We start from the raw sequence: 13,198 nt of genomic DNA on the forward strand, positions 1-13,198 counted from the left end.
TGCTTAAAAAAAATAAAAAAGTGTGATTGCAGTCGGATCATATTACGATTCGATCGTAATTAATTACGATCCATAGGCATTGACTATTAAATAAAGAATTATAAATTTAAGACGTTGACTATTAAACAAGGAACTGCTTGTGCTTCCGGATTTATCAAGTGCACCGAGCTTCCAGATTTGTCTAGTACACAGGTGCAATAGACAATGTTTCCAAACCATTTGTGAATTATTATCACTTTTCCCTCCCTCCGGGCCTCCGATGGTTGTAAATTGCCATCAGCTTGGTGGAATCAAAATATCATTAATTGGTCATTCTTACAACTAAAACAGATTTGCAGGTTTCTGTCTATTAGCAACTCTCTCGGGAAAAGAATCACTTCTCATTGAATGATGGCAAAAAGATAGAACAAGAGTTGTACATGACATAAACAAGAAAAACATGACTAGTACCAATCACCACTTAAGTATGACCTACATTACAGGTGAAGCCGAGAGCATAATGAGTCGGTTAATATGGCAGGTAACAATCCTGGTCTAGTTCCATCTAACACTCGCAACCAGATGACTGCTGTTGGGTTGCACGTCCTGCCACATCGATTGTATCCGGTAGATATCTGCATGTTTGATATTGAAAAAATTACATCAATATAATAACAAATTAGTTGAAGCTAACTTCAGTAACAGTTGAACTGCTACAGTTCAAAACCCAGATCAACAATGTAAATGCTATGGAAAATTTCATGTCTTCCCTATGCAGTTATGTAAAACGCTGATTACTTTAGGTGTCAATATTTCACTTGGAGAAGATAGTCTTATAATTATGGTTAATGAAGGACAATGCAGATGATAGCAGTGATACTTACATATCTTCCTCTGGTTCATTCTTTAGGGCATTTTTGGCAATACACTGAAAAGCAGCTTCCACATTGAACCCTTCTTTAGCTGACGTCTCAAAATAGGGAATGTTTCCCTTTGAAGCACACCATGCCTTCACTTTCTTTTCAGAGACCTGAAATCACAGAAATGGAAAGAAGCATTTTAAAACACGTATAGTATCCTAGTGTTAATCAGTCAATTTTATCTTTACCGGACTAGCATTTTCTCAAAAGAATGCAATAGAGTTAAACGTATCTATATTGTTTGCTTGGTGTTTAGATAGACACATCTATGATATTTCACTATTGTGCTGGACTTGGATTCATACATTGAAGGTAAAGGAGAGAATGACTTACCACACGGCTGTTGCCACCATCAATATCAATCTTGTTACCCAAAACTATGAAAGGGAAGTTCTCAGGGTCTGATGGACTAGCCTGAAAATGAGATAACCGCGCAGATATAACATAACAAAACTTTCATTACTCTTTATCTTGTTGCAAATCACACAGTGAAGAGGGTCAACATCATTTACCTGAACCAGAAATTCCTCACGCCAATTATTCAAATTATCAAATGATTTCATAACATTAACATCATAGACAAGGACACAACAATCAGCTCCACGATAGAAAGCCACACCAAGGCTCTGAAACCTTTCCTGTCCTGCTGTGTCCCATATCTAAATAATAAAACATAGCAAATGAACTTATAGAAACTACTACAATATACACAACCAATAATCTAAGGAAAAGATTACGTGAGCTCTATAAAACTTTATTAGAAATAAAAGCATATTAGAATGAAATCGCCCGTCATTGCTTTTGCTGAACACCCATGACCTGACCTCTCCCAGTGCCCAAAAAAAATCAAAAAAGACAAAATTATGAAGAACATATTAGCTCACTATTTCAGCTGTTATCCCTTTTATTTCTAAGACAATGATGAGGCTGTATTAATTTTTACTAGTGTACTTTTCCAGCTTGTCCTTAATTGTAAAGTAAAATATCGAATCATAAAAATGTTCCAAGAGCAAGAACATTTTTCTGTTAACTGATAGAATGATAGAACAATCTCCAGGATCCAAAAGTTATCTAATATAGCCACTATCACCTCCACGCCTGACAATGTATATTACCTAATTCAGAACTGCAATAGGGGACAACAATAATAAAAGTAACAACAATAGATCCAATAAGTTACCATAAAGTCAGAAACAGTTGCTAGCCAAGTTTGATATAATATCTAGTTGAAGCATTTGCACTTTGCTATCCTCTATTGTAACTTTGTAAGAAATGTAATGGCATTCTAGGTACATTGTCTTAACTATTCTCTTGTACATTTCATTGATCAATAAAAATGTTTTGAGCATGGTATAGCCATGGTTGCTCAAAAAGAATACCAATTCAGAACTACATTCATCATAAGTTGGATAAGCATGGGGAAAATAGGATATTCAACATGAGCGCATCATTTACTACAGTACAGAAAAATATGAAGTGAAATTGTTGCATCAAAATCCAACCTAGGAAATATTAATATAGGGAAATTTATCAAATCAGGCCTCTTAAATATCTGATTTCTGAACAAAAAAAAATGTGCATTTGAGTTGTTTCCATCCTATGATGGCTATTAAGGGGTTTCTCATACCTTAGTCTTGCATACAGTTGAGATTTTGACTTTGCAAAGTAGCTTGCATGATGAAAAATGTCCCACAAGATGATTACCAAGACATAGAATCACAATAAAAATTAGATATTCGAGTGTCTTCTAACCTAAGATGGCCATTTTGAAAATCTTTCATGCCTTAATTCTGCATAAACTTGAGATGTTTGACCCCATGAACTGATATTAATTGTTGTCATTTTTCACCATGCAAGTTGGTTCTCAAATCAACTTCTAGGTTTAGAAACCCATGTTCGAGAACAATAAGATCTAGGGAAACCCACAGTGACATCTTAGACTGGAAGGAACTAATATATCTATTTTTTTATTTTAAAAATCATGTCACAGACTGATATGTATATCAGCTTGCATTTGAGTTTTGGAGGGAAGTTTAAAAACCAAAAAATTTAAGACAAGGGGCTTGATTTACTTAACTAAAAACCAACAATGGAGCATGATTTGATCAAAAGCACATAAGAGGGGTGTGATTTGGTAAAAATAAATTAATAAATAGTGTAGAGTTTATCAGTAATCCTCATGATAAGCTTCCCTATAGATTTTAATTCCATAAAATAGCAGAAATTTCAGAAGTCCAAATAGTTAGAACTTATGGCTTGTTAATATAACCACTGTTTGCAATTAGTGGACATCAGTGACGTGGACCATTCTAATTATGAGTAGAATAAAAGGCAATCAGAAATTTTTTTTTGTGTTTGCACATTCAACAAGTTGAGTAAATAATATTATGAATAGAGATGTAAGTTTCAAGACAATAACCATATTAACTTGGAAGATCTAGATGTTAGAATAAACAATAGCATCAACATACGAGAAAACCCACGCAAAAACAACGAAAGGCATATTTTAGGAACTAAATGCTAACTTTCTCTTTTTTACACGGACATGTCTGCAGTAGATTGCCAAAAGAAAGCACAAAACCAATAAATAATAATAATAACACAACAAACATAAATGTTATATCAGTGAACTAGTATCATTCATAGGAAAAAAATTAATCAAAGAGATGTAGGACAAGAAAGCTAACAAAAAACCACATTGTGAAGTTCTTTACCTGCAAGGTGAACAATCTATCATCGATCTGGACTTCCTTAGTCAAAAAATCGGCTCCAATGGTGGCTTTATACTGATTGCTGAACTTCTTGTTTACATATCTAATGATTACCATCCAGTTCCAAATTACGCATCACAAATACGATAATTCCACCAAAAAAAAAAACAAACCTTTTAACCAAAATTAAGATAAAAAGAGGGCGAAAGCAAAAAGGGAAAAAGCAATTTGAGCGTACTGATTCATCAGCGATGTCTTTCCAACCCTAACAACGAAGACAATTTACGCATAAGAAAACATTCTAAGTTATCGCATACAAAAAACATTTTTCCGAGTAAAGGAGATGGAAATCACACCCGCTGTCGCCTAGTATGATGACTTTGAGAAGCATACGCCGCCGGGACGCCATGGATTCGCAGATAGGCAGCGTCGAGAACGAGGAGAAATCCTCAAGGACCCGCGATCAGGATTTCTTCGGGAGTCTTGCGATCAAGCCGGCGAGCCCTATAATTCAGCCGGGGGAAAGCTTTTAGGCCCCTGATTTTTACAAAACTACCATTACAGGCTTCATTTTCCAAAAACTCCTAGACAAAGATCTCATTCTCCCTAAAATACCCCCATTAAATCCAATTCCCCTCCCCGCTTAATCATCCCACTCGTCCAATACAAACTTGCCTTGAGAGTGCAAGAAATTTTAAAAAGTGCATCCTTTCTGCAGGGTAAAATTATCAATTTCAATGGAACCTGTTGGTTGATTTGAGAGGATCAAAAACTTCCTAAGTAGCATCGAAACCTCGGCTGGTTTCTCCGGAGGAGGAGGCCGGCCCAATAGTCACGCTGATGTTAAACCCACCAATTGCAAGAGTTAAAGCTTTGGATAATACTTCGTGAAAAAGACGTCCTTTAGACCGTAGGTCTTAATCAATTATTTAGCCAATTGGGAGACCAGAAGGTAGGCCAGCTGTGACACATGTCTTCTTCCTCCTCCTATTATCCCATACTTGGAACGGTGATGGACAGGCAGCAGAAGATGATGAAGCCATGAACAGCCAGAATCAACATGCTCGCTCACTCACTAACTTCGCAGCGAGTTATGCCACCAGCAACCTATGCCAACACATGGCATTGATTGCAAATCCTTATCGACATCGGGATTCCTCCAACAAAAAACGACAAGATAATAGGAAAATGATTATAGTTTTCTCTTGTCTGCTTTATATATAGGTGTAGTTGGAGGACAGCGGAGTGTTTCAAAGCTAGCTCAGCCCTTAGATATTTAATTGTTGTATTTTATGGTCTACGTATTCATCGATTATTAACGTGTTAACCCATCTATAACTCAAATTTGTTTATTTAATCGTAAAAATTAATATGAAGAATTGAATGGAGAACTCTCAGAGATCCAAGGAATTGAGTTTTTGTCATAGTCTATTTGGTAACCTCCATATGTATTGAGCCTTGAGCGCCGATCTAGCTCCGGAGGTTAGTCCTTTAGCCTAGAGAGTGATATGCCGACTTAGAATTTTCTAAAGGGGATTAAATGCCAATCTGTCTTTAAGAGATCTGACCTTTAGTCAGAGAACTTCGATCGCATGTGTGGCATGCTAGCTTGGTGTGAAACCAAGTATGTATATGACCACTTAGGTACGGCCCCGATCATGATATTATCTAATAGGTCACACAAACTGTCCAACTTGTTGAAGGATTAAGCACGGTTCGCAGGAGTAAGATGACACATCCTCATACATGATATGTCATGTGAAGAATTATTTATTTATTTTCTTTCGCAAGGCATCCAAATTTTAGAGCGGTAGGTGGACGTCCCGATTCCACATAACAGCCCTCTAATAAATTCGGAAAGTATGAATGCATCCTGATATGGCGCCTGTTGCTTCAAGTGACAAAAGATTATTTGTTTGTGTTCAGTATCTCTGTCAATTCTTTCATAAATTAATACAAATAAGGTAAATTATGAATAATTACTATAAATTATGAATAATTACTATAAATTAGTGTAGATGATCAAAATATGAAAGAAAACATATTCAGATATATCGAATTTCAACTCAAGATCTTATATAGTAACATTTTATATCTCAGTCATCATATCATCCGAAGAGATATGCGGTAAAAGATGATTCGTTCGTCTCCAGCACTCCCGCCAATTTGTTCCTATGCCAACAAGTAAGAGGTAAATCACGGATGGTTACTAGTCATTAGCATATATAACAATATATAAAATAAGACATGTTCAAACACGCCAAATTTTAATTCTAAAACATCATAAAATAATAATTCATATCTTAATGATCGCATTACCTCCCAAAAAAAAAAAACAAAAAAAAACAAAAAAAAAAAATCCCAAGAGACATGCTTCAAACTCTGCGGCCGTTTGTCATGTGATGATTTAGCAATCCATATCGAAGCATCAATTTTAGAAACATCATTTTCTTATTTACTGAACGTGGCATGGATGGGACGCCATCCAACATGTGGCAATGACTCGGTGAGCTCAGTTAAAAATCCTTTAAAAAAAAAAAACTTTAACTGATATATTGGATAATGTTGCTTAATCCTAAATGAAAGATGTAGTTGATTGATGATAGATTTAACAAGAATTAGATGAAAAAATAATAGCTTACAAAATTCTCACTCGGTTAAACACATGGAATAGTTTTAATTATAAGCTAACCGTTTAAATATATTTATTAAAATATATTTACCTAGTGTATTAATTTAATAATTGCAAGATCGAAAGATTTTTTTTTTTCTGGAAAATTACGGAATCACGTTGATGAAGTTTAGGAATAATAGCGTATCCAAGTTTTTAAATAATTAAATCATGTATCTTACACTCATTTTATGCCTCCGTGTTTACCTCACTCGATTGCTAGAGTTTGGTGATCAATTTATGAATTTACTATGCTGATGAACAATATTTTAAATCTATTAAAATTTGGTTTCATGTCATTCTGAATTATATATCTAAATTCATCAGCCGATTTTAGTTAATTTCAATCAAAATCGATTGATACATCTAAAGAGCTCGAAATGATATGAAATTAGATCTTATATGTTTGTCCAATTATCTTGACTATATTCATACTCTTAAACATTAATTTGACACATTATATTGAGTGCATTGATTTTTTAAACATAAATTAGAGTTTTTGAACACATTTATGTTAAAAAAATGTTGCTCTCAATATGGTGTATGGAAATGACATTTGAAGGTGTGGATATAATAAATAAAACTATACGAACACAAAAGAGGGTTTAATGTCATTATGAATTTTTTAGGTCCATCCATTGATTTTGATTATTTTTAACCAAAACCTGCCAATGGATCTAGAAAGCTCATAATGACATTGAACCAGATTCTATCTATTCATTTACTTCTTCTGATTATATATATGCCCTTAAATATTGATTTAATCCACTCTTTAAAGCAATGATTTTTTAAATATGAATTAGATTTTTCAAACATATTCATGTTCAAAAAATCATTGTTCTCAATATAGTATGTCAAATTGATATTTGAGGACATGAATATAATCTCGAGAACTAGACAAACACATAGGATCAGATTTTATATCATTCTGAGTTTTCTAGGTTTATCAATCGATTTTGACCAATTTCGGCCAAAATTGGCTGATAAATCTAGATAGCTCGGAATAATATGAAATCAAGTCTTATGTGTTTGTCTAATTCTTTTATTATATTCACGCTCTCGAACATCAATTTGACACACTATATTAAGAACAACATTTTTTTAAAATGACATTTGAGGAAGTGAATATAATTAGGAGAATTAGACGAACACATAAGACTTAGTTTTATGTCAACATGTTCTATATGTTCCTTTAGTTCTCCTGATTATATCTGTGCACTCAAATATCAATTTGACCCACTATATTGAGAGCAGTGATTTTTCAAACATGAATTAGATTTTTCAAACATATTTGTGTTTTAACAATCACTGCTCTCAATATAATGTGTCAAATTGATATTCGTGGGCATGTATATAATCAGAAGAACTAGATGGCATACATAAAACTTGGTTTCGTATCATTCTGAATTATCTAGATCCATCAGTCAATTTGGACAAGTTTCGGCCAAAATCGATTATAGATCTAGAGAACTCTAAATGATATAGAACCAAGTACTATGTGTTCGTTTAGTTTACTAATTATATCTGTAAGTACCCCGAGTATTTTGATGTGGTCAACAAAGTTCAATTAGATCCTATTGTATTTATTCCTTGTGTCTAAGTGTGCAGGAGCTTAGGAACACAAGAAGTCGAGTGGAAGATGCAACTAGCGAGAAGAATGGTAAAAGAAGGGAGTCGACGGACTTGGTACATCCGAATGATGAGATGCTACGGAAGAGTACGCCAACCTACGAGAATGACACGCGTGATGGTCCGAGGGACGAGAAGACAGGAAGGAAGGTTGCTCGAGGAGAAAGTCAGAAAATGGGTTCGGGTGAGCAATTGAGAAGTGTGGGTGACCCAAATCACCCAAGCAAGTAAAGCAGTGGAAGAACCAATGGAGAAGTGTGGAGCTCGATTGCAGCCGTTGAAGGCGCCTTCAATGGTATTGAAGGTGCCCTCGTGCCTTTCTGGTGGAAGTCGCCTTCAACCCTTGAAAGCGCCTTAGACTAGGCAAACAATAGCTGTTAGCCGAAGATAAGACTTTATTTTTGGTGATAAGCTTTGCCACACTGGAGGCACCTTCCACCTTACTGAAGGCGTCTTCCAGCCTCAGATAAGATTTTTCAAAGACTATAAAAAGATCCTTAGATCTAGGAAAAGAACAATAACTAGAACAACAACTTCTGTATTAATTTTTCTAGTCATTTCTAAGCTATTAACGTGTCTAAAAGGCTTCTCCGCCTTCAACGAAAAGTTTCTTAGTGAGCTTTTCAACGCATTGGATTAAGAAACACCTAGGTTGTAACCAAGTAAAACTCCAACCTTTTACCTTATCCTTTAAGTTATTTTCGTTAATGTTTATTGTTTATATATTTACTTAATTTAATTGTGCATCTTTGCTAAGCAAAAAAAAGAGATTCATTTTAACTTTGATTGTAGGCAATTCACCCCCTCTTGTCGACCCTGCTGCACCAACAATTGATATCAGAGCCCAACCGCTTCAGAAAAACTAACCACAGGCTAAAGTACAAAGACGATGGCCGAAATTAGCATCCACCCACCAATGTTTGAGGGGAGTTCGCGTTTTGGAAGTGACGAATAGAGGTATTCTTTAAGATAGATTTTAATATTTTATTAATAATGAAATATGATTTTGAAGCACTAAAGAACAAGAACGAAGAAGAACTTGAAGAACATCTCTGGACCAAAAAAGCAGTGCGATGAGTTTATGGTAAATAGTAAGGCTGATAAAATTGGCAACTACAAGAGTACAAAAGAACTTTGGGAAAAGTTCTTAAAACTCTATGAAGAAACAAAATAAGTCAAATCTAACTCCTCGATAGACACCGAGTCGTTGTTCGAAGAACCTGACACCGAGGAAATTGCTGGAACAACATTTTATAGTTGAATACCTACCTGAAGACAAAGGAAGATCATCCGAGATAAGAATCGATGAAGGGAATGCGTCTTCGAATGGAAGAAAGCAGCGATGAAGGGGAGTATCAGACAACAAAATCGTAACGATAAGTAAGGTATGTTCCCGACCTCCTGAGGAATTATTTAAATTTATTAAAATACTTTCTAAAAATACGGTGGATTTAGAAAAAAAAGAATGTAAAGTTAAAATTGACTTTAACAAATATATGTGGTCCGGAAGACTTTGATAAATTGAAATTTGAAAATGATAAATTAAAAGATAAAATAGAATGGCTAGAAAAGGACAATTTATGATCAAATTATTTGCATGCTCTAAAAAAAATTACAAATATCATCGAAAGCTTAATTGATATTTTAGATACCATAAGAGCTAAATTATAAAAGTGGAAAGACAATTAATTCCCAAAAATATTTGGTTAACAGACAATTTATTTTGGGTTAATCTTATTTAGATAATTAAATAAATTTTTGTTTGTATGCCTAAAGTATCTCTATCTTATTAGACAAAGTAATAATTTAATTTACATTTATTATTGTCAATAAAATCAATCAATTTTGTTAACTTTCTAGTCAAATTTTTTACTCAAAATTTTATCTGTATAAAATGGAAATATTATCTACAACCATAAAAAATTCTTTAATTTTTTTTTTTATATTGAGTTTGTTTTTTTTTTTAAACGATACTTTAAAAATATTTTGCAAACTTATTTTTAGAAACTTTTATTTTTCTCTAATAAAAAATGGTATTTTATATAATAAAATTCTTTGATATTTTTTGAATTTTATTTTAATTATTTTTTTTTTAAAATATTTTTTTAATATAAAAAATTTAGAAAAATAGAAACTCTAGAACTTTAAAATTTTCTAGTATTTAACAATGTGTTTTTTATATCCAAAAAATTTTCAGAGTTGAAAAATATTTTTAAGATTGATTTTTACAAGATTGATTGTTCTAATGAAATAAATCAATTATGTTCGTTAAACTAATATTTTTCTATGAAAACCTTTCTACTGATAAAACTTATTCTATTTAAGTTTGACAAAAAAAAAATAGGATTTTTTGAAAAAGATAACGGATTTCTAAATTATTTTTGTTGAAACAGAAGATTAATTAGTAAAGATAGAATATTTTTAAAAATTATATCTAAAACATATTAACTTATTGATAATTCTTGTTAAGTACCCCTAGAATTTTTTTCAAAGTTTTTTAACTGTTTATTGTATTTTTTTCTATTTTTTTATGTGACCAAATGGAGAAAAATAGATACAAATTAAGGAGAATTTTTTGGATTTAGAATTTTTTTACTTATTTACGAGCAATTTGTTATCTACTTTAGTTATGTTATTGCATTTTTAACTTAGGTTGATGCACATCAAAAGGGGAAGATTGTAAATATTCTGGGGTAGTTTTGATGTGGTCAACAAATTTCAGTTAGGTCTTGTTGTGTTTAATTCTTGTGTCTAAGTGCAGGAGCTTAGGAACATAAGAAGTCGAACGGAAGATGTAGCTAGCGAGAAGTATGGCACAGGAAGAGAGTCGACGGGCTCGGTGCATCTGAAGGACGAGATGCTGCGGAAGAGTACACCGGTGGACGAGAAGGATGCGCGCGGTGGCCCGAGAGATGAGAAGTCGAGGAGGAAGGCTGATGAAGGAGAAGGTCAGAAAATGAGTTCGGATGAGCCCTATTCCGGATGACTGAAATCACCCAAGCGAGCGGATAAGTGAAAGAGCTAATAGAGAAGTGTGGAGCTCGGTAGCATCTACTGAAGGCGCTCTCGCGCCTTTCTAGTGGAAGGCACCTTCGCGCCTTTATGGAAGACGCTTTCAACCCCTTGAAGGCGCTTTATACTGGATAAATAGTAGTCGTTAGCCGTGTTGGGACCGAAAGTAGCTAGAGGGGGGTGAATAGCTCGTCGCGTGCCCGGTGTTCGGCGTTGCTTGTTTCTTCGAAGATGTGCAACGGAAAATACAGAAACAAATCACACAACGCTAACACGGTTGGTTTACTTGGTATCCACCTCACAAGAGGTGACTAGTCCAAGGATCCACACCAACACACACACCCTCCACTAATGAAACTCTCCTTTATGGTAACTACCAAGGGCGGAGAAGCCCTACAAGACTCAATACAAGAAGAAGGAAGGGTAGTAAAGAAATACAAGCTTACAAGCTTACAATGAGTGCACAAACCCTAACCCTAGTTTCTTCTTCTTGCTTTGATCCGCCTCTTGACTTGGAAGAGCCTCCAAGAACCTTCAAGAACTGGCGATCTCGAGCTTAAGAAGAGTTGTGGAGGAGCTGGTGAAAATCTGAAATGAATCTGTGAAGAGATGCCGAAGACAACGCTCGCCTGCGGCCCAAATACGACTCAACGGTCGGATCCCAATCGATTCGATTATTCCCAATCGATCGGGGAGGCTTTGGATCGATCCACAGATCGATCCAGAGCGCCTCTGTGCTCTGGAAAAACGCCTGGATCGATCCACGGATCGATCCAGCGCTTATCGTGCGAAGCAGCAGCGTCCCAATCGATCCACTGATCGATTGAGACCTCTGGATCGATCCACTGATCGATCCAGAGGCTTTCTGTTCGCTGGGAAAGGTCTGGATCGATCCAGAGCCTGGATCAATCCACTGATCGATCCAGCACTTGGTTTTTGCCCAAAACCAAGTCCCAAACCTCCCAAACCAACATCCGGTCAACCTTAACCTGTTGGTACGTCATGCCTAGCATCTAGTCACTCCCTTGACCTGCTAGAACTCCCTCACCAAGTGTCCGGTCAATCCCTTTGACCCACTTGGGCTTTTCTTTCATGCCAAGTATCCGGTCACTCTCTTGACCTACTTGGACTTTCACCTAGCTTCACTCACTAGGGTTTTCAATCTGCCTAGCTTCACTCACTAGGTCTTTCACACTGCCTAGCTTCACTTACTAGGTCTTTCACCTGGCTTCACTCACCAGGATTTTCATCTGCCTATCTTCACTCACTAGGACTTTCACCTGGCTTCACTCACCAGGATTTCCATCTGCCTAGCTTCACTCACTAGGACTTTCACCTGGCTTCACTCACCAGGGTTTCCTTCCAGTCAGGTATACCTACTTGACTCTTCTTCATTCACACTGATCAGTCCCTGATCAGAATTTCCCCATATGAACAACTGCACCTGCATTGTCCATGTGTCTACATGTATTGTCAAACATCGAAACTATGACCAAGACTCAAACTTGGTCAAACCAGTCAACCTTGACCTAAGGGATATTGCACCAACAATCTCCCCCTTTTTGATGTTTGACAATACCTTTAAGTTTGGACCATTCTGAGTTAAGCTAATCTCATAGCCTTAACTCCATTCATGCCAAAGTATGAATGTTAGTTCCCTTCATTCTCCCCCTATGACCTCCCCCATAGGTAATGAAGGCCTAACTTAAACCACACATTCTCCCCCTATTGGCACACATCAACCCATCTTTGAGCACACATCAACCCGTGCCTCAATTTTGGGCACACTTCAACAAATGCCCCATTGTTGAAAAACTCTCCCCCTGAAGAGTTGCTCATCGTTGTTCACAACTTCACTCGTTGTGACCAACACGATAATGAATGACTCATTCCCTTCATTTTCAAATAATGCTCGCTCTGGAGCATTAACATGGTCTAATGACTCAAATGAAGGTCTCATACCCTTCATTTATCCTTAACCCTACATTTTTCCTCAATGTAGGCAAATGCCCATCCTTGAGCATTATCCACTTAACGGAAGGTTAACCACTTTCCAAGGTTCATGAAAAATAATTTTCATGCCTTTAAAGAGTCCCTCCCCCTAAAAACATGGTGGTAACTTCTGTCATTGCACCAACAATGACTTGGAATCCCTACTCCTTTAGGAAACCCAAATTTAGAAGCTTTGAGGTTCAAATATTCAAAATTTGAAACAAACCTCACCCTAGAACTTCAATATAGTCTTCCTTAACCAATATATCCTTGTTTTCAACACG

The 13,198-nt window shown here is 35.7% G+C and overlaps 1 protein-coding gene across 1 annotated transcript; it reads right to left on the minus strand.

Annotated features, from left to right (window-relative positions):
• Positions 1-361: 361 nt before the first annotated feature.
• LOC121982898 (ras-related protein Rab7-like) lies at positions 362-4,128 on the minus strand. Its single transcript, XM_042535915.1, has 7 exons — positions 3,967-4,128; positions 3,849-3,875; positions 3,614-3,713; positions 1,412-1,558; positions 1,233-1,313; positions 864-1,009; positions 362-614 (listed from the first exon to the last, which is right to left on the minus strand). The coding sequence occupies exons 1-7, from the start codon at positions 4,017-4,019 to the stop codon at positions 545-547; spliced, it is 624 nt and encodes a 207-aa protein (XP_042391849.1). The 5' UTR covers positions 4,020-4,128; the 3' UTR covers positions 362-544.
• Between the last annotated feature and the right edge of the window lie 9,070 nt (positions 4,129-13,198).

This window comes from Zingiber officinale, chromosome 1B (assembly GCF_018446385.1).
Source record: "Zingiber officinale cultivar Zhangliang chromosome 1B, Zo_v1.1, whole genome shotgun sequence".
Taxonomy (NCBI): Eukaryota; Viridiplantae; Streptophyta; class Magnoliopsida; order Zingiberales; family Zingiberaceae; genus Zingiber; species Zingiber officinale.

Bases quoted from the DNA above. Each gene is read 5' to 3' on its own strand.
- LOC121982898 (XM_042535915.1), bottom strand. From the start codon at position 4,019: ATGGCGTCCCGGCGGCGTATGCTTCTCAAAGTCATCATACTAGGCGAC. The intron at 1,314-1,411 runs GTAAATGATGTT...TCTCATTTTCAG, and splicing joins GTGAGGAATTTCTGGTTCAG to GCTAGTCCATCAGACCCTGA. The intron at 615-863 runs GTAAGTATCACT...TCAAACATGCAG, and splicing joins AATGAACCAGAGGAAGATAT to ATATCTACCGGATACAATCG.